General features: G+C 40.0%; 1 protein-coding gene across 45 annotated transcripts in view; it reads right to left on the minus strand.

The window, feature by feature from the left end:
* mef2aa (myocyte enhancer factor 2aa) overlaps positions 1-21,347 on the minus strand; it is a 90,919-nt gene that overhangs the window by 49,288 nt on the left and 20,284 nt on the right. For 28 of the 45 annotated variants that reach the window (XM_081372792.1, XM_081372785.1, XM_081372783.1 and 25 more), the window contains exon 3: positions 9,144-9,364. In XM_081372792.1, the coding sequence (XP_081228918.1) occupies positions 9,144-9,197 (54 nt within the window). In that variant the 5' untranslated portion in view covers positions 9,198-9,364. Of the gene's footprint in view, positions 1-44; positions 102-9,143; positions 9,365-21,347 lie in introns of all 45 variants that reach the window. The other 17 variants (XM_081372768.1, XM_081372797.1, XM_081372793.1 and 14 more) reach the window with 1 other exon arrangement.

Below are 21,347 nucleotides of genomic sequence, written 5' to 3' on the forward strand. Positions count from 1 at the left end.
CCACTACAAATAGGAAAAAGAGGCTACAATTTGCACGAGCTCACCAAAATTGGACAGTTGAAGACTGGAAAAATGTTGTCTGGTCTGATGAGTCTCGATTTCTGTTGAGACATTCAGATGGTAGAGTCAGAATTTGGCGTAAACAGAATGAGAACATGGATCCATCATGCCTTGTTACCACTGTGCAGGCTGGTGGTGGTGGTGTAATAGTGTGGGGGATGTTTTCTTGGCACACTTTAGGCCCCTTAGTGCCAATTGGCCATCGTTTAAATGCCACGGCCTACCTGAGCATTGTTTCTGACCATGTCCATCCCTTTATGACCACCATGTACCCATCCTCTGATGGCTACTTCCAGCAGGATAATGCACCATGTCACAAAGCTCGAATCATTTCAAATTGGTTTCTTAAACATGAAAATGAGTTCACTGTGCTAAAATGGCCCCCACAGTCACCAGATCTCAACCCAATACAGCATCTTTGGGATGTGGTGGAACGGGAGCTTTGTGCCGTGGATGTGCATCCCACAAATCTCCATCAACTGCAAGATGCTATCCTATCAATATGGGACAACATTTCTAAAGAATGCTTTCAGCACCTTGTTGAATCAATGCCACGTAGAATTAAGGCAGTTCTGAAGGTGAAAGGGGGTCAAACACAGTATTAGTATGGTGTTCCTAATAATCCTTTAGGTGAGTGTATATATATATATATATATTATATATATATATATATATATATATATATATATATATATATATATATATATATATATATATATATATATATATATATATGCATGCATGCATGCATGCATGTATGAAAATCAATTAACAAATTCCTTCAGATAATTATACAAGCATGCCACACTTCACAACACTGCTTAAAATTCCATGTCAGCTACCCAAGTAACTTTTGAACCAAATCAAATCTGCACAGGCCATACATAACACATTAATCTAAATCCATTCAACCTCCAATGACATGAGGCAATGACACACAGCGGCTTTCATTATCAATAAACAGGAAGCGAATGGAGTGTGCTGGAGGAGCAGGACTGTATACTTGAGCAGTCTAGAGAGAGTAGTAAGCTGAGCTCAGGCAGACAGCAGTGTGAATTCCCAGAGCCACAAAGAGCAACTCCCTCCCAGCTGTCATTAGACTCCTCTTGCCTCTCTTGCAGAGCAAACACAGGCAAAGCAGCCTCCAAAATCTCCCTGGACAAGCCTTTTCCAGGTATATCATTATTAAATGCTCCCTCCTACCATAAATGGCAGATTTAATTGTACAACTTAATAGTGGAAAAAGAGATGGCCAAAGTAGGTTGCATAGTTCAGTTTGGAGTTGACCTCTGAGGCAGCAGAAGAAAATGTCACCTTTAGTATGGGACAGGCCCTGCTGTATGGTGTGTTCTGTGACATTGTTCCACTCCATTGCTGTTAAGGGCACTCAGAGTAGTTTCTTGCTGACCCAGAGTAACGATTTATTCCAGCTGCAGTGCAGGACACTGTCACACACACACTCGCATAGACATGCATAAAACCATCCGCATGCAAACAAGAGCTTTTAACTCATGTTTAACTTCTTATCATAAAAAGAACAATTATACTCTTCTCAGCCTTGGGCAGCACAATGCACGCCTGTGATGGCAGTGATGACAAACGCAGTTGTCATCTTTACGATAAGTACAGTCAACTAGCCACAGTTTAAGAACGCCACAAATAAGCGCTCTAGCTGCAACAAGGGCATTTGGGTGAGTCCCCAAAAAACAACCCCAGTCTCCCAGGTCACTGCTGAGACGGTGGAAAGCGATTGAGAAATCTAGGGTCATGTGGGAGGTCATTAGTGCTTTTTTCCCCACCAGCTCACAGAGAAACACACTCACACAGTAGTTGACTGATTTCAGACTGTAATTTACTGATCTAGTTAGTAGTTACTGTCATGCGAGTTAGGGCTACACAATTTATCGAAATAAAACCAAATTTATATGGCTTCGTGTGATTATCAAAGTCTGCGAGTGTGGCACTGTGCTTTTTTACACATAGGCAGCTCATGATCCAGTGTTTTCAATGTCAAAGAGTAGCTCGGTTCACATCAAATGCTGCTCCACACAAACTCATCTACAGTATGCATCTGCTCTGAGTTTGGGTTGTTTATAACGTGCATTTTGGGAATGCAACATGTGCCAACATCTTCCCATTGTTGTAATGAGAAGTGCTTATAAACCAGCTGTTGTCAACAAAAGAGAAGCTTTTTGCCAAAATAAAAGCTCAATAGTTTTGCGTTCAAAAATGAATACAGACATATTTTTAATAATAATTAACAAAAGTTATTTTTTATTTTTATAACTACATTTTTTCTTAACTACTCCATTTTTGTATTACAGTTAAATTTTACAATAGTAATTTTTATTTAATATGTGTAATTAGTAATAATTGTAAATATAATAATTAAAATAATAATATTATCATTATTTTATAGTCATATCAACTGCCACATTGTGGAGGTAAAATGACACAATTTTGGGCCAAACTGTGCAGACCTACAAAGAAACGCAGCAAACCTTTTATTAGACAGAATTAGTTAGAATTTTTCCCCAAATCGAGCAACCCTAATAGTAGTCATAAATATAAATATAATATAAAGAATGTCAACACAAAAATATATTGGTAAGAATAATCCCACAAACAGATATTGGGAGCACTTCAACACAGCACCCACAGTAACTAAAGTTTGAGGAAGTAATGTTATGAGTCATGTTTTGTGCTCCAAACTTCCCTTTGTTCCCTCCAACTTGTGGCAGTCTTTGATAAGGTCATTCTATCCCAGCCATCCAGTAATTATATTAGCATTTCTCATCTAATTGTACAGCAGGAATAAGAATGCTGACCTTTTCACAACTTTTTCAGCATATCAGGTAGTTACTGGGGTACTAATTCTGCTCTGCCATCATCTCTTCCATGTTGTATCTCTTACTTTTCAGTCTGTCCTCTTTCTGCTGGCAGCGCACTGGGCTGACTCGTATACCGCTGGGTATTGTGGCTTCTTAGAATTTCAAGATACCAGTGAATCAAAGCAAATGGGGATGTGTGTAAGTAAAAAATAAGTCCTTGCTCCCATAAAGAGGAAATGGGCAATATGTGTGGGTGAAAAGTGTTGAGTAATGCATTTACGTGACCAGAATCTTGAGGAATTCCTTGTTGTGGATTGTGGTGAGATGAAATAGATCATGAAGAAGTGTACCCACATATTTTAAGGGTATGTGAATACATGTAAATCTGTGTGTGTGTGTGTTTCACCTCAGAAAAATGACAATGTCTGGCTTGTCAGTCAAAGGCTCCATCAAATGCTGTCCTTAGGGAGGGGAGTCAACAGGAAAAACAAGCCATGTGGGCCTGTAATGTTCTCTGGCATTGAAGGTGATGCCTCTTATATCGAATAGAGAGCATAGTTGGGGACCAGTGGTGACATATCATTGAAAGCAGCATGTCAGCTTCAATGATCTCGATAACAAATAGCAGGGGGTTTGTGTCCAGAGAGAGTCTCTGCCATAGCACCAGCTGGCAGAGTGACCCAAGCCCCCTGGCTCCTGCGCTCCTGCTTCCCAGCAAAGAGCACTCAGGCCTGGGAGACAGGCAGCGGTCCCTCCCTCCTGTCCGGCTGGATCAGCTTTCACAGGACACAGAGGAAGCCCCAGGTCCACAGTTCAATGCTGGGTTCTGAGCGTTCGAGTACCCAGAGGGCAGAATCAGCCAGCTGGGGCTGAGCCGGTGTGACCTTGTAATTAGACTTATCTCTATGCATTTATCTCTCACAATCATTCACAACATGAACCTCACCTGTGGTAATTGGTCTCTTATATTCTGTTCAAAAACAGCAAAGCAATTAAGGCAAAACAAGGTGGGGGAAAAAAACTGTTTATACTTTTAAAGGAATTATTCTGATAGAATGTGATTACATAACCTAGTGAGATGCCAACGGAGACACAATTTAAAGGTATCTAAGGCACACTCATGACATTAAAGCTGTTATAATAAGTAGGCAACGTAATTATGCTGCCACATAATATACAATTTGGCCAAATTTTAAAGCAGAATTGTATTCACAAAGAAGGCAGACACAGAATGCACTACCTTCCGTGAAATTACAAGCTTGGTGAAATATACATATAAGGTGTTTATTAAATGAAATGATAATGAAGGTAATAAATATATCTATTAATATATTTATTAAATATAATGAATGCTATTGTGTAATATACTGTATATCATTTGAATAAATAAATACTGCACAATTTCATTGTAATTCAGTACTGCAAATGCATTGCAACAAGGTCAGTTTGATTTATTAAAAAAAATTAATCAAAGATGGACAAATGTTGATTACAGAAACACTTTATTATAATTACAATTATAATATACGTATTTACTTCATTATAAATAATATATTTATTAACACACACACACATATATTTATAATAAGCAAATATATGTATTAATATAAATAAATGATTACCATATAGGCAATATGCAGGTGTTGTTATATGCTAGGTGTAGGCAATATGCTAGGTGGTGTTAGAGCAGAGCACTTGTTTGGTTTATTGAATGAATAATGAGGCCAACAAGCTTGACATGAAAAGAAATCAATGAACACATTCTTTCGGATATAAAGATCATGTGCATTCCTATGACTTTTCATTCTGTGTTGTGATGTTCTGCCACCACAATGAATAACTGAAGGGAGGTGGGTGAAGTTTTCATTGTTCTGAGCATTTCATTGTTGTTGTCATCAAACATGAATTACAGACAGAAAACCTCCCACACTATTTCCCCTTACAAACCTAGAGCTATACTCTAATGCAGTTAAACTAAAAACAAAACTCCCTTTGCTTTAAATAATCCACCTTAGCTGCAATTACAATCACTTAAGGACACCTAATATCGGAAAGGGCACTTTGAGAGAACGTTATCTTTTTCTTTTCTTTTTTACTGAAACATTCTTCTTTTTTTCACTCCCTGGTTTCTAAACCATGTTTTTTTCTCATTAAAGAATAATGTTTTTCTCTCAGAACCTTTTAGGAGAGAGAAGAAGAGGAGTCTAATCAAATGGAAGGATACACGTCACTTTTTTTCCTGCCTAAAAAAAAAAAAACAGAGAGCAAGAGGCTCGGCAATCCTGAACGAGCGACATGCGGAAGCAAAAGTAAGCCAAAGCAAGGGCGGGTGACACTCCACCCAGCAGTGAAATCATCAAACTTTTAATGACTTGGGTAATTACCCCTAGTGAGCCTGCTTAATGGTGTACAGCGGACGTCGTTAGGCACAGAGGTCCAAACGCACACACTCGCACACAAATGCAGCTGCGAGAGAGCATGTCGACTGTATGGAAACAAAGCCAAACGATACCTGATGAAATTGCGAGCGACAATTTTTCTCTCTCGGCTTAAGGAGTTTTTCCTGTGCGTGCTTTTGCAGAACTCTTCCCTTGAGTCTTTACTCTTGTGTTCACGATAATACTTTCCATCCTCTCTGAATCAAAGAGCTGTCACAACACAATCAGAGCTACAATGAAGTGATGCTGTTTTCACAGTGACAGGTAGCTCTCATTAGGGTCCTTTGAGACCATCACCGCAATTATAAGTTTTCTACTAGGGGAGTAATTCAAAAGCATGTTACTACCACTATCGCATGCGCTGCAAATGAGACAGGTGTACGACCTTATCAGGACATATAATTACAGGTTTGAAGAGCCTTAGAGGAAATCAGAGCTTGTAATGAGTGGACGATGGACAGGTGGAGAGCGAAAGGGAGGGGGGTTCAGGATCATTCTGTCCTCCTGCGCTATTATGGCAGTCGTCCCCCTTACACAGCTTTGCAATTAGTATGTCAGCCTGAGATGTTCAGTGAGGCTCACCAAATCCTCTCCTCTTCTCCTTTCGCTGTCATTCCTTCCTCCTCCTACAGGCCGCACTTAAGGGGCTTTTGGTGGAAAGCCCCAGAAGGACAGGGATGCATGCATGACAGGACCTCCAGCTCCTCTATATTTCATAGAGTCTGAGCGTGCTGCCGAGTAAGAACAGAGATGCTCTGCCTTCATTCTCACAAAATAATGAATTCATACCTCTTTCTTCCACTGATGGGACTCAATCAATGGTTGAATCGACATCTGTTATGCCTTCGGTCTTTTTTCCTGGCAAATTTCATGGCGAATCGATCGAAAAAGCAGGATCCGACGCTCACTGAGATCTTACAAACCTCTTGGGGGTGAATAATATTGCAGGATACGTGCAGGAACGGCACAATGAACGTCCCGCGGCTTGCCTCTGAACCCATTGTTTTGACAGATACTGCAATTGTGGACATCACGACCCCCGCTAAGCTCTCCTAAATAAATCCTGATAGGTCAACAGGCTTTCAAGATCCCTTCACATAATGATTCGAGATGCCCCTGCCGAAGCCTGTGCTGCGTGCAGAACCGCCACTGTATTTAATTAGGCCACTTAAGGCATTCTCTCATTCTAATGCAATGAATAAAGATAGCTCCCGGCACAGCCGCGCAGATAAGGATTTTAATTGTCTTCTTTCAACGGGCCCAGTATGCTAATGGCCATCTCCCCAGGGTGAGGAGAGCACCCTAGAGCGAGCAGGAGACCGGGTTCATGCAAGTGGAGGGGGGAAGAACTGTGTTCGTATGCACGCAAAAGCTCTAATAAAAGGGCTTTACGTCTTACATCTTTCTCCATTTGTCTCCAAGAACTCTCTGCTGAGCAAGTCGACCACACTCATGGCTGAGCCTGTGTGCCACTGATAACCACTCTCTCCGAAGAGCACCATGAAATTCGGATTCTGACGGACAAGAGCGCAATTAATTACTGTGTGGTGTATTGTCTCTCAAGCTCTGTAATAACAGCAGGGAAAAGAAAAAGCTGTATTGTGATACGTTTAAAGTTGCAAGTCAATGCGAGTGAATGAATTCTTAAAGGGATCATCCAAATGATTTACTCACCCTCATGTCCTTCCAAAAATATATTACTTTTTTTTTCTTTTGTGGAACATAATAGAAGAATTTCTAAAGAATGTGAAACTGCTTTTGTCCTTATAATGAAAGTCAATGGGGCATAAAACAACATTAGATAAAAGTGACTTTCATTGTATGGACAAAACAACACAGAGACATTTTTCAAAATACCTTTTTTTGTCTTGGACATGAGAGTGAATAAATTATGACAATTTAAATTTTTGGTAGGAGATGAGTGATCCGCTTTGAATGAAGGAATGAGGCATTTATAGGCTTTAAGTGATCTGATATCGAGACCTTGCTCATAGACAAAGCATTGGTTTTCCTATTCTGTCCTCTCTTGTCCCAATAAAAAATGTAAAAAATAACTGACAAAACAAAAAACAAATAAACAAATAAACAAAAAACAAAATTTTGAGGTGACCTATCCCATTGAGATTGGTAGAATTAAATACACTGAACTAAAAAAGTGATTTTACAGTAACTTTCTCTTTGCCCTCTCTTTTTCTTTTTTCTTTTCTTTTTGCTGATGTTGTAGGCTGGGGCAGATAGTGCAGATGCTGATGTTTCTAGTAGACATCTTCTCTTTGCCTGCCTTCCTATTTGGATCCCACCCAGGACCTGGTGTTATGCTGATAATTGGCCTGTCCTGTAAATTCGAGTTTCTCACTTGGCTGAACTGCTACCTCCACAGTAACTGTCAGAGAGGTGGGAGGAGAGCTGGGGGCAAGGAGGGAGGGAGGAGGGCACGGGCTGTTATGTTATCACCCTCAGGAGAGTGAGCAAAACCTCAATTAGCTTTCCGTGAGCATGGCAAGAAAGTTATTTCACCGACGAGACAGTGCAAATGATATTTTGAGCGGGTGTGAATGGGTGCATCAAGTCTAGCTGGAGAGACGTGGACTGATGCATACGTTTTTCATTATCAAATCTATAAACATGACAAATGGAGTGACTTCCTCTTTCAATTGGATATTAGTCATGCCATGTATGTTAGAGCAGAACTGTATGTGCCTCACATCTGTTTTCTACGTGTATTTTCCCTTCTCTAAAACGACTGTGTCAGAGAAAGCGACCAGACGGGGCTGTGTTATGTTATTTATATTTAGCGTCAGTAGACAAGGGTGAATTCCAGTCTGTCTCTGGCCAGATCATTGGCACTTTTCTGGGGAAAGGACAGGAATATATAGAAAGAGACAGAAGCAGAAATAGGAAGACGGAGAGAGAGATGGGCACAGTGTATCCCACTGTCCCTCCTTGTAATGAGAGGGTGCCGAGGTGCAGTGGCTGCTCCTAATTACTACCAAGCAGCTGCAACCGCAAAGAGCAACGGGCCCTAGCACAAGCCCACCAGTGTAAAGAGAGAGAGAGAGAGAGAGAGAGAGAGAGAGAGAGAGAGAGAGAGAGAGAGAGAGAGAGAGAGAGAGAGAGAGAGAGAGAGAGAGAGAGAGAGAGAGAGAGAGAGAGAGAGAGAGAGAGAGAGGAAAAAGGGAGAGGCTATAGTCGCCCCAATTCACCCCAGTCACCCCTTGCTGCATGCCACACCAGCTGACATGCAACAGCTCTGTCTGCCTCATCAACTTCTCCGGACCGAAATTGCAGAGTGGTGTGTGGGAGCCGCGTCTGTAAATATGGCTGGAAATGTGTCCCAGTCCCTTTTTATGGCTGTGTGTCTATCCTGGAATGCTGGGACAACGTGTTTAGCCAATGAACAGATGGCCCAAACTAAGCAATAATCAAATGGGTCTTTCAGGCCTGTTGTGTTTGCTGTGTACAAAATCATGAAGGGATTCAGATTTTTCTTCCATAACATGTAGTCCAAAAGTTTGGGGTCGGTGAGATTTTTTTGCTTGGCAAGGCTTCATTTATTTCATCATAAGTACAGTAAAAACACTAATAGTGTGAAATATTATTACAATTTAAAATAATTTTGATTCTTTGTTGAATAGAAAGTTCAAAAGAACGGCATTTATTTGAAATTAAAATCTTTTGTAGCTTTATAAATATCTTTGTCAATTTTGAGCAATTTCATGAGTCCTTGCTGAATAAAAGCATTAATGTCTTTGTAAAATGTTAAAATAGAAGAAATGGAGCAAGGATAAGGATGATGTGCATAACAACAACTGACCTGCCGGTTCCTCTCATCCATGATCCGTGTGATCTGTATCTTCTTCCGTCCCATCTTGACGTCCTGCTTGGTCTCTCTGACACCCCGAGAATATCAGAAAAACACGAGAGTTTGTCTGCCTTCACTCCCCTAGCACATGGTACTCCACTCTTTCTTCTCGAGTCTTTCTCTCTCACTCTCTTTCTATCTATATCTTTTTCCTGAGGTGTCCACACCACTATCTGTGAAACAGAATTAGAGAAGGAAAGAGAAAAAGAAAGAAGGAAGATCAGAGACAGAAAGAGAGACAAAAAAAGAGAAAACACGTTATAATGTGAAAACTCAAAAGTGGAGGTCTGATGCAGATGAAAGCGGCTGAATGCACCGTGTTCCACTGCCTGATACATGCAGGAAGGATATAAAACTGAGACACACAATGATTTCTTATCTTCACACCTGCTTTTCTTCAACAGCTGGAGATCGGCCCACACACATGATATTTATTATTAGTTAAAAAAATTTAAACACTGGCTAATGGATATGTATTTGTGATGCTCATTCCCCCTACTTTTACATTATATTACCTTTGTTGACATCTAACACTGACCTAATCTTTAACCATCCTAAGGATATATTATATTATAAAATAATTGTATTATGTTATAATTTAATGAACACAATGTAATCCTAAAACATTATAATGTTGTGATGCCTATATTCACTTGTAGCATTAAAAAAAAAAGTTTACAATTAGTTTTTTGTGTTTATTCAGACCAAATAATATATAATTTTAATATATTTGTATCTGTTATCAGCCATAACAAGAAAATAACTGATTATTGGTACTAGATAGAATTTGAATATTGCTGCATTCTAAACTTCTTACGCAATCCTTACGAACTCAATCCTATCTGTCAAACGCTCCATCAGAGCTTTCTCTAGTGTGTAGACGCCCTAAAACAAGCTTTACTAAGTATCATACCTGCAGTTACATAGCTGTTTAACAATGATTGACAACTATGTGACAGACAGTTAACAGCATGAAAGTAAGCAGACTAATAAGTAAAGACGAAAACCATGTGGATGCTTCCTGCTGACTTCAGGCTTAAAGAGAAGCAAGCCTTAGCAGATAAGCCAATATGACACCAATAAGCGGGTCATAAAGTCATCTGTCTGGATTCAGAATGCACACAGTGCATAATGTCTCTTCGGTCACCTCATCCTGTTTTCTATCCTCATTTCCCTCCTTCCCACGTATCTTTCTGTCTGACACAACCTGGGACACAAGCGCACATACACCCTGCCCCTGCACAGCGTCTCAGGAGACAGCAAGCAGGCCTCATTCTCCCTCTCATAACCCCGGCTGCTGCCAGCTCTCACTTCTAAGATGATTAAGAGTGCACACAGTCTCAGGCTGACATAAGTTTAAATCCTCTGGGCCAGATGAGGCAATTCACACGTGAGAGAGAGCGTGGAAGCCAAGTCAAAAAGGTTCAGAGCACAGTTTGCCCCCGGGGAGCCCGCGAGTCGCCCCCGCTCCGTCTTCTGTCCCTGTCTCCCATTGCTAACCTGCCCACAAAGAGCCGGCTAGCTCTCAAGAGGAAGCATTCATCATCTCCGTCCAGCATGGACACAGATGAACACGTAAATAGAAAATGCCTATGTAACCACATCTCACATCTGAGAGACGCTGAGGGAGGGCAGAAACTCTCTCCTCCAGAGAGGCAGAAAGACCACGGCGTGCTTTGTAGCCACACGATGCCAGCAAAAAGATGTGGAAGTTGATGACCAGGAGGCTGCGAGTGACCCGCAGGAAATAAACACTATAATTACTTGCTGAACAGAAACGGGTGTTTAGGTGTCTGCAGGTCTCTATTAGGAGTGAGATCACGCTGTCTGTCCACAGAAGGAAACTCTGACAACAGGCAGGCAAAATCAGACATTTCCCTATACCACATCACGCCAGGGCTGTGAGGCCGACACTGTTCTTTCTCAGTCACCATGTCCCCCAGCAGGAAGGGAAAATGGTTGGCTCTTCCTTCGGCTCTCGCCCTCACGACATGTGCATATTGTCCGTTTCGAGTGCCATATTCAAACCCTCATTATGGAAATGCGTTTAGAAAACCTACAACAACGGGAGTTTTGCGAGACGATCTGCGTTGGGCTGAAACTATGGAGTGCTCAAAAATCTGGCTCGACAGAGGGATTATTAATTTACAATGCGCCCGGCAAATGCGTGCGCTCTAAAATCATGTTCTATTCACTGCCGATGAACAATTTCAAACTCCAGAGATTAAAACCAAACAGTTTCTTATTTGTTTGCTTTTTAATCAGTCAAACTGAAATGAAAACATTTGGATTAACCATTCAAAGCTTACAAGCTTCATGATTGAAAATGTACATAGTTGAAGTTGAAGGCTTTATCTGTGTTTGTGTGCACATAACAATGCTGTTCTGCTTATTCAAACACAGAAAAACAGAAATACATGTATCCAGGCTTGTTGCTCTAAATCGTATTTGTGAGCTGTCATGCCCGTCTCGGAGACTGTGGGTCCAAAAGCGTAATGCATCGTGTCATGACATTTCTGTCAACTTAACAGACACAGACAAGCTACGGCCCTGCAGTGCAGACAGGCAGGCTGGGTGAAGCTCTGAATGACTTGTATCGCGCAAGCCAGAAAGGGACTCTATTACCGCATGAGAGTTGTTTTGTTGATCGTGAGTCTCTGTTTATTTCCCTGAGACGGTCTGGCACACTGGTGGAGTGGTAGTGTCTTGTACAGAGATACAGAAGAAAGGATGTCATTTGGCCCTGTATCATAATGCCTGGTTTAACTCAGCTTGTCCATGAGCCAAGTCAAGTCAAGTCACCTTTATTTATATAGCGCTTTATACAATACAGATTATTTCAAAGCAGCTTTCCGGAGTTAACAGGAAAATGATGCATTTCGGTTGTTGTTAAGCTCAAGTCAGTTCGGTGTTGAATCAGGTCCGTTTTAAAGATAATCAATTATTAAATTAGTTTTTATAAAGCAGTTCTGCGAAAAAAATTATGTTATCGTCCAGCTCAGTTCAGTTCTCATACAACAGCGTCAGTGCAGTCAGATCAAAAATATTGTTGAATATTAAGCCTAGAGATAAGTTCAGAAAAATTCTAAGACATTTACAATTACAGAATTCATTACAATTTATAGAATTATAGACAGATTTTTCGCGATGCCGGCTCAACATCGTGATGTCTGTCAGCCATCGCGATGGACGATGGCATCGTCTATTGGCCCAACCCTAGCAGGACTTGATTTTGTCCATCAGGAATTGATTGGATCATTATCATGCAAAAATAATGATGTGCATTGATAAATCAATTATAACAAACAGGCTACTGCAATATTAAATAAGATGGCTGGTGACTTTATAGATACTACAGTGCAAAAATTAACCGATGGAAATTGTCAGGACGCTGAAAAATGCAAACAGTGATGAATGTCTGGTGCATTCTACTTCATTATAAACACATGTTCTCAAATTATCTCGCTGTACTGACTGTGTTGATGATATATTGTACAAAGCTTATCTGCAACAGTCACATTTAACTGAAAGCAGCTATGTGAGTGTCTCCGATAGAAACCATGTTTGTTTTACACATTTACGGTGAACTGGCATAATGTGCACGTGTGAGTAATCTCACCTCCAAGCAGCTCTTTGTGACAGATACTAGCTTTTTTGACAAAAGGGAGTGTCTTTGTGGTCTTTAATGAGTGCCAAGAGCATGATGATTTAATGTTGTCAATCACAACGCTAATGATAAATAAACGGCTGCTTGAACCTCATTCCAATGACAACACTTCAGGCATTCCTTCTCCTCCCTCACTTCACCTTTATTCCCTATCATTAATCAGGTCCAGGAGAGTGTATTACAGCTCGGGTTGAGTCTTGTGTTCAAGCCCCTTCTTTTTATCACTAAGGGTTATTTTACCCGAAAATGAAAAAACTTGTCAATTACTCACTCTCGTCCTGCATGACTAACTATCTTTTGAAGAACACACACACACACACACACAAAGAATAATGTTGGGGTCAAACACTCCACTGTATATGGACAAAATACATTTTTCCAAATATTGTTTGTGTTCCACAGAAAAACACACAAATAATTTATTAAAGTTCAATGTAAGCAAATTTTTTAACAAATCTCCAAATGAATATCCAATTTCCACACTGTTCATTACAATTGTGTGATGCCTGAAAAAAATCACTCGCAGTATATAGACAAAATGATCAAATTTTTATATCAGCTTAATCGGTACTGGCCAGAGCTCAATGCATTCATTAATATCAACCCTATTAAATATTACATGAAACAAAACTTTTTTGCCTTTAACAATTTGTGATTAGGGTCAATGTGGTTTACAAAAAAAGAATCTATATAAGGAGAAATGTCTTAAATGATTGCACAAGACTTTAATGTTTAACCGGTTATTTCTTTTTTTTTTTTTGTGTTTACAAGCTTTTTAATTCAAAACATTTGTTTAAATAAAAAATTACTAAAACTAAATTACTTCAAACTAAATCAATAAAACAATGCCATGACGGGAAACCATATATATATATATATATATATATATATATATATATATATATATATATATATATATATATATATATATATATATATATATATATATATATATATATATTTATTTATTTATTTATTTATATACTGTGTATATATATACTGTGTATATATATACTGTGTATATATATATATGTGTGTGTGTGTGTGTGTGTGTGTGTGTGTGTGTGTGTGTGTGTGTGTGTGTGTGTATGAAGACTTTAGATGCAAAAGCCTCTAAGTGCCATCTGAAATTTTCTTCTAAAATTAGCATTTTTATCAAGCTCGTATATTTAGGTTCAGTAATTTCACTTCAGTGACAATTAATAGATCATTTTCATTGGCATTAAAGTGAAATAACTGAACATAAACATAGCAGCTTGATAAAAATGATCTTTCTAGAAGAAAATATCAGATGGCACTTAGAGGCTTTTCATATATATATATATATATGTATGAAGTACATGACAGAACCCTTTAAGGTTCTATAATAGAGCATATTCTTCTAAAAGTAAATAATTATGAGCAAATGTACCTGAGAGCAAGAGAAAATACTGTACGTAATGCACTCATATGTAAATTCAAAAGCAAATGTCACAGCAAAATTGCAATAAGAAAAAAAAAGAGATCTCTTTGGGCTGGGTTTATAGGAAAGTAGGGTGGATGCAGTGGGGCTTGCTGGCTGTGGGAGAGATCCACTAAGAGCCTGGTGGATCACTCCAGCGCTCCAGGACATGGGCAGAAGAGCCAGCAGTCCAAAGCCACTGCCGATTACATCAGCTCTCCTAAATATTACACACTCTTTCACTGCACGTTATCAAGCCAAAAATGAACGGCAGAGAATGTAAAACTAAGTGAACATTAAGATAACTGACGTGTGATGTAATTTGTGGCAACAATACAGTTCTTGAGTAAAACATGAAATAATGTATTCACCAAAAAATGCATTACAAATGCGCCCCCTTGATGCAATGCACCTGGTCAAAAGTTTATCTTTGATTTAAACCAGTCCAGCATTTTTGAAAGCTGCTTACTAAACATTTGCAGTCACTGTGATCGATAAGTGGGGAATATGTCTCTATAGGAGCAACTGCCGGGGCCTGACATGAAAATCAATAGGAGTACATGACCCACAGAATGTGCACAGCAAAGCCGATCTCTAGTGAGACATGTCCATGTGCTCACTGCGCTGACCCTGACCCCGCTGCACAGAGGTCGTTCACTCACACACGGTCGAACACAGGTGCATATACGGGGGGGCAAAACACACTCACACAGAGAGAGAGCGTGTGCGATAGGGAGGGAGAGGGAGAGAGAGAGAGAGAGAGAGAGAGAGAGAGAGAGAGAGAGAGAGAGAGAGAGAGAGAGAGAGAGAGAGAGAGAGAGAGAGAGAGAGAGAGAGAGAGAGAGAGAGAGAGAGAGAGAGAGAGAGAGAGAGAGAGAAAATCTTCTCTTGTGTAACGTAATATATATTTGGTTTCCATTTGAGATATGAAACATGCATTTATCGCACACACCTCAAAATGTGAGAGGAGAGGCCCCACCTGACATGCTGACATGCTGATGCTCCCTTGTCTTATAAACAAGTAAACTCCCATGTCCTTCACACTGCCTGGGAGGATTGTGTATTGTAACTGAGATGATCCCATGATGAGCGGGTCTATATAAATGTAAATGATTGCGCTGTGCGTGCATGTGCGAGTGGGCGTGAGCACACAAGCAGTGTGTTAGTGATAGGCCTCTCGCTCTCTCTCCCTTCGGAACGTGCCAATGTGAGAGTGTGGGAGGGCTGGTACTGGGGTCAGGCCTTTTCACACTCAATAAAACATGCCCTACTCCCACTGTAATTACCGCACACATACACACATTCGCACACTGCGTTCCCTCATCTGCCTGCCAAACCTTTAACTACCTCTCTTTTAAACAAACCTGTCATTTTGAAGAGTGTTCCTCTAATCCCTTAACTGTATAAACTGAGGTTTCCTCAGCTGTATTGAAAACATATTAAGAATATAAGCGACTGCATGGACTACAAAGAGACTATTTACAGGGCTCAACAAGTGTGAAAGTGTTTTCTTTGCACATTAATTTAAAAAGAAAATCTGACCAAAATCATGCGAAAAATAATTGTTTCTTTCTCAATTACTGAAATTAAAATCATAGCAAGCATATCTGCAGCAGATTATACATAAATGGACTATTTCATAACGGCTTCAAATGTGACAGATCCATATTTATAGTAAGTGTCAATTCTTGCTTTATCCTAAATTTTACCTTTTGCACTGAAAAAATGATTAGTTGAATTTAATAAAAAAATGTATCGTAAGTGGTTGCACACAATTGATTTTACCTACATTTAAACAAATGCATTAAGTTGAACTTAATTTTAGTTCAACTTAATGCATTTGTTTAAATGTAGGTAAAAACAACCACTTACGATAAAAAAATGTATTAAATTCAACGAATCATTTTTTTCAATGCGGTTAAAATAATTAAATTAATAAAAGTCACTAGATCACCAAGAAAAGACACATACACACACTATATACATTATATAGTAAATACATAGTACAGTTATCTAATTGCTCACATAAATACTATTACATTTAGTGGTGCACTGAATTAACACACACCATCTGTCAATATAAATGCAATATCAATATAAACAAAGTCCTCCATTCCTTACTTCAAAGATGGTATTGAAGGTGTAAAGGGAAACCTAGTGGTAGCACTTGGAAACATAGAGAGGGTCACTACTTTTCCGACTTCAGGCAGTGTCCAGAATCTCGGGCACCACCATGACAGCGCTGTTTCCTGTGCACAGCCGCCCTGAAAGCTCAACGTCCCAGAACAAGCTGTGGGCAGAACACACTCCCTACATCCTGCTCCTCAACTTCCTGTTTTTCAAACCCCTTCAGATGACCAATAGCAGCCAGCCAGAGACATTAGAGAAAGAGCTAGACAGGGTGGGAAAGAAAAAGCCAGAGACACAGAGAGAGAGAGAAGAAAGGGGGAAAAAGGAGCCATTGGGACAAGCGTCTGCTCTGATCCTTCCCCTTGTTATCTTCCTGTCTGTTGGAGACTAAACAACTACACAAGTCCATCTCCTGTGTATTCTCCCAGCATGTTTATTATGTTTACAACCAGGGCCATTTCGCAGGCGACTCAAGCACGCTCCTCCAAGCTCTCGTTCACTTTCTATTCTTTCCATTCGTTCTTTATTTGTTGTTGTTTTTTTTAAACAAGCAGCACCAGGCTTCCCTTTTTTTGGCCTCCGCTGATAAGAAGCTCAAACCTTCCCAGCTTACATAACTATGAATCACCATTCGATAACACACCAAAGAAGGACGAAGCCATAAAACGGGACAAATCTGCAGTAGGCCGTGTAGAACTTTCAAATACAAATGACCAGACCGTCGACCACAAAAGCTCAGCATATTACAAACACAAAGGAACTGATTTGCCTCCATTTAGTGTGGTGTTGCAGTTGCGGGTCTGGCGGGGAAACTTTAAGGTTCATTTGTAGCGACGCATTGACATAAGAACAGAAGGGGAGGGTGGAGAGCCTGGGCTTTTGTTCTCTGGCTTCTAAGAGGTGGATGTGTACCTGGCCTGGATGGGGAGGAGGCGTACTGGTGTCTGCCTTTGTGAGCGTGTGCTTATCTTCCTCTCCAGCAGCCCAGGGTAAAGAGTCCGGTCCCAGCAGTTTCGTCGTAGTTAATGTCTCCCGATGCTAATCTGACAATGCCATTTTCCCCTCTTCCTCCTCACACTTTTATTTTCTGCTGTCTTGCTTCCTTTCTGCTTTTTGCTTCCTTTCTCTCTGGCTCTCATCCTCTCATTCTTTCCCTTGTTAAGTCTCTCAGTTTCCTCTCTCCACATTCCCTCACCTCTGTTTCCAAGGCAACTAATGAGATATAATTAATAAGATCCAGCAAAGGGGAGTGCGTGAAGAAATGAGTGAAAATGAGGCTCGGAGAAGGCGAGTGTGCGAGCGCAGATGGAATAATGTTGCACGCGCTCACTCATAACAAACTTTTCACACCATGTTAACTTCCTTTTTTAAAACATGGCTTAAGGTGATGTTACGCAGCAGGACAAATGAGTTTCGAAATACATTCTTCACAAGTTGAGATGATCAGGATATGAGCTCTGTTTCAGGAAAATGGTACATATGTTCATGTCAACAAAAAAAAGAGCCCTGGAGGGGAGACTGAAATATGAGGAATCTTACGCAGGCGTGAGATTTTCTACATTTATATTTTAGCACTTCATTATGCAAAATATAATAAGAGAACAGAATAAAAGAATAGGGCAGGGTGTGTAGATAATGCTTGAGGAGTAAAACTAAATTCTATATAAAATCTCACACACCCTCAGAGAAACAGAACTAAATTAGGCGCTATGGGATCAATCTGACATATTCCGTGGTTTATATTGGCACAATAAAAATTAGAAGGCCACATTGGCATGCTTAAGCCTATATGTCAATGAAAACATGTGACTAATTCTGAACTGAATTTTGTCATTCAAAACTGATGTCATGCTTAAATCTGGAAACTTGCCACTTACATCACAAAAAAAGAAGGATGGGATTAAAAATAAACAAGTTTCATTCCACACATAAAGAAAGACAGAGCAGGAAAATATATCCTTAAAGGGGACTTTATACTATACTATTTGTGAAATATGATATCCCTAGAGCTCACGGTTACTACACATGTGACTGGAGACCATGTCTGTCCTTGGCTGACCCATTCAAAAAGCTTTATTTGGATACTGTCAAGCACAGTTCCAAGAAACAAAAGCATGTGTCACCCCCAAAAAAAGACATTCCCAAGAAAATGACACATATAACCTTACGCAATGGATATCAAAACCCTCATTTGAACCCTCTGCCGATGTTTACCAGGTCTAAATTTGCTTTGCTTCTCATCAGTCTGATCTCTCTCATTATCTATGTATTATACTCTGAGAGCTTGGATTTAAGAGTGTGATATAGATGTTTATATACTGTTTGTTTGATGGGTAGCTCTCTGGCACTGCTGAGCAGGCAGACATTGGGTGGTTAATCTCTGATAATGACTGCATGCTCAATTCAACGGCTCTCCTCTGGCTCTGACCACGCTATATTCCCTTCCCGGATCAATGCCAGCTGAGACGATCTTCCTTACTGCTCGTATAGAACTATAACAGGCGAGAACTTGGCACCAGAGGCGGGGAGGTGAGGAAAAGAAAGCCACTTCTCACCTCCAAAATGCCATCACCACATCCAAACTCTCTCAGGCTTGAACGAAAGTAATAACAGCAGGTACGGCCCCACGAGATAAAACTTCCCAAAATGCATGATTAATACGTTTTTTTTTTATATATATTTTTACAATTTACATTCATATCTTAACATAGGTGTATATACGGTCACCATCATCCATGTAATTCCAAAGCGCAAATTATCATTAAATTAAATGATTTGCGGTCGCTTTGTCTGCTTTAAACTTTCTTAAAGGTCCCGTTGCATGCGATTCCATGTTTCAAACTTTAGTTAGTGTGTAATGTTGCTGTTAGAGCATAAATAATATCTGTAAAATTATAAAGCTCAAAGTTCAATGCCAAGCGAGATATTTTATTTAACAGAAGTTGACTACAAAAAACGGCTCGATTGGACTACACCCCTCTACATCCTGCATTAGTGACATCACCAGAACCGTTTCTTGACTAACCTCCGCCCACAGGAATGCTCCCTCAACTCTACTGGCTACTTGCGCACTTCTTATAACTTAGCCTACTGTGTTTACTCAGCTCTTACGGTGATTTTCTGAAGTAAAACTGACGCTTCATCTTTTGTGTGATGTACAATAAACTTTATTAAACTCATCAGTACATGTTTGATCATCATTCAGACAGCAGACTTGTGGGCTATTAATAAATAATGGATACATAGCCTACAAGCAGATGACAAATACGTTATAATAACCGTAATTAAACTACTAAACTATACCTGTTTCATCTCTATACAGCAATCTGACTCTGTAGGCATTATTGTCCGACTCGAAATGAACGCCGTTACTGAGAGTTTCTGATATTATCATCATTCCGTGAGATGAATTTTTCCTGACAGACTGAGCACGAGCTCATGAAGCTCCGCCCCCTGTGTCGTCCAGCAGCACCTCATTTGCATTTAAAGGGGACACACTGAAACGGCTCGTTTTTCTGAGCCCCAAAAAATGTCAATTTAAACATGCTGTAAAAAATGATCTGTTGGGTATTTTGAGCTCAAACTTCACATACACACTCTGGGGACATCAGAGACTTATTTTACATCTTGTGAAAAGGGGCATAGAACGGGACCTTTAATCGGTTTCAATCCAATTTTGTGGCTTTAAAGGGGACATATCATGCTAAATCCACTTTTTTAGCCCTTAAATGCATTTTGTTGTATATTTGGAGTGTTTAGAAGTACAGAAAATATGAAATTATTCTCTTCAGGTGCTTCGTTGATATCTTTATATTCTGTTTTGGTCATATTTTTCAACCTGTTCCGATTTTTCTGTTATCTATGACGTTTTGTGAACTAATACGTCACAGTATTTGCAGCGAAACTGCCAAATAAGGATATTGACTCCCGGCCCAACACTTCGAGCAATCCGCCATTTCTATTTCTCACTGCAATTTTGTAGTCCAAGCTAAAGGATGCAGAAGTTACGAGAGGGTAAGTTAAAATGTTCGGTTGTTGGATGTAGTAACCCACACGCTTCATTACACCGTCTAATGTAGATGAACTGCCGCGCTTGTGTCAGGACGCATGTTTAACTGAAAGAACGAGCAGAGAGAGAGACCCGGTCGCACGCGCGCTCACTCTCTCTCTCTTCAGAGCCAGACGAACGTGTAAACAAGACATCACCGTCTCCAAACTAGACGCTGTCTTGCTCTTTCTCCCTCGCACATATTAATCAAAATAAATCGACACGGTGGTAAAAGGTCGGAAGACCAAAGTTTCATGTGTAAATACAGTACACACCATTGCGATACATCCATATGAAGACGTTGTTCTGCAGATTCGTCGTCTTCATTTTCATCTCGCTCCGGCTCTGACTCTGGCTCGAACATGTAAGGCTGGATGGACAAGTCTTCCGTTGTTGACATTTTGTTAATAACGTGTGAATAAAAAGTTTCTGTGCCGCTAGATAATCGTATCTCTGCTATCAAACTACAAAAATGGCTGAACGGGGTGGAGTTGAACCTCTGCAACCTGTAGAGGGGCGGGGTATGAAGTGTCTCAGTTGTATTTAAAGAGACCGCACCAAAACGGGTTGATTGAGACGCACCTCAGAAAAAGGGTAGAAAAGGGGCCTGTGGAGCTATAATAATGAGGAATTCAGACCCAAGCATTGCAGTTCCGCTTTATATAGACTACAAATGTATGATTTATATGTAAAAAGGAACAATTTAAAAGCATGATATGTCTCCTTTAATGCATCAAAATGTACTTGACTTTGCAATTAAAGCAGCAAAATATACATCAATACCATAAACACAGGAGTTATACCATTGTGGTTATTTTATTAAAATGTAATCAATTACTTAATTCATAGTTCATAAAAAAAAATTAATTA

This window comes from Scardinius erythrophthalmus, assembly GCF_964197995.2.
Source record: "Scardinius erythrophthalmus genome assembly, chromosome: 8".
NCBI classification, from domain to species: domain Eukaryota; kingdom Metazoa; phylum Chordata; class Actinopteri; order Cypriniformes; family Leuciscidae; genus Scardinius; species Scardinius erythrophthalmus.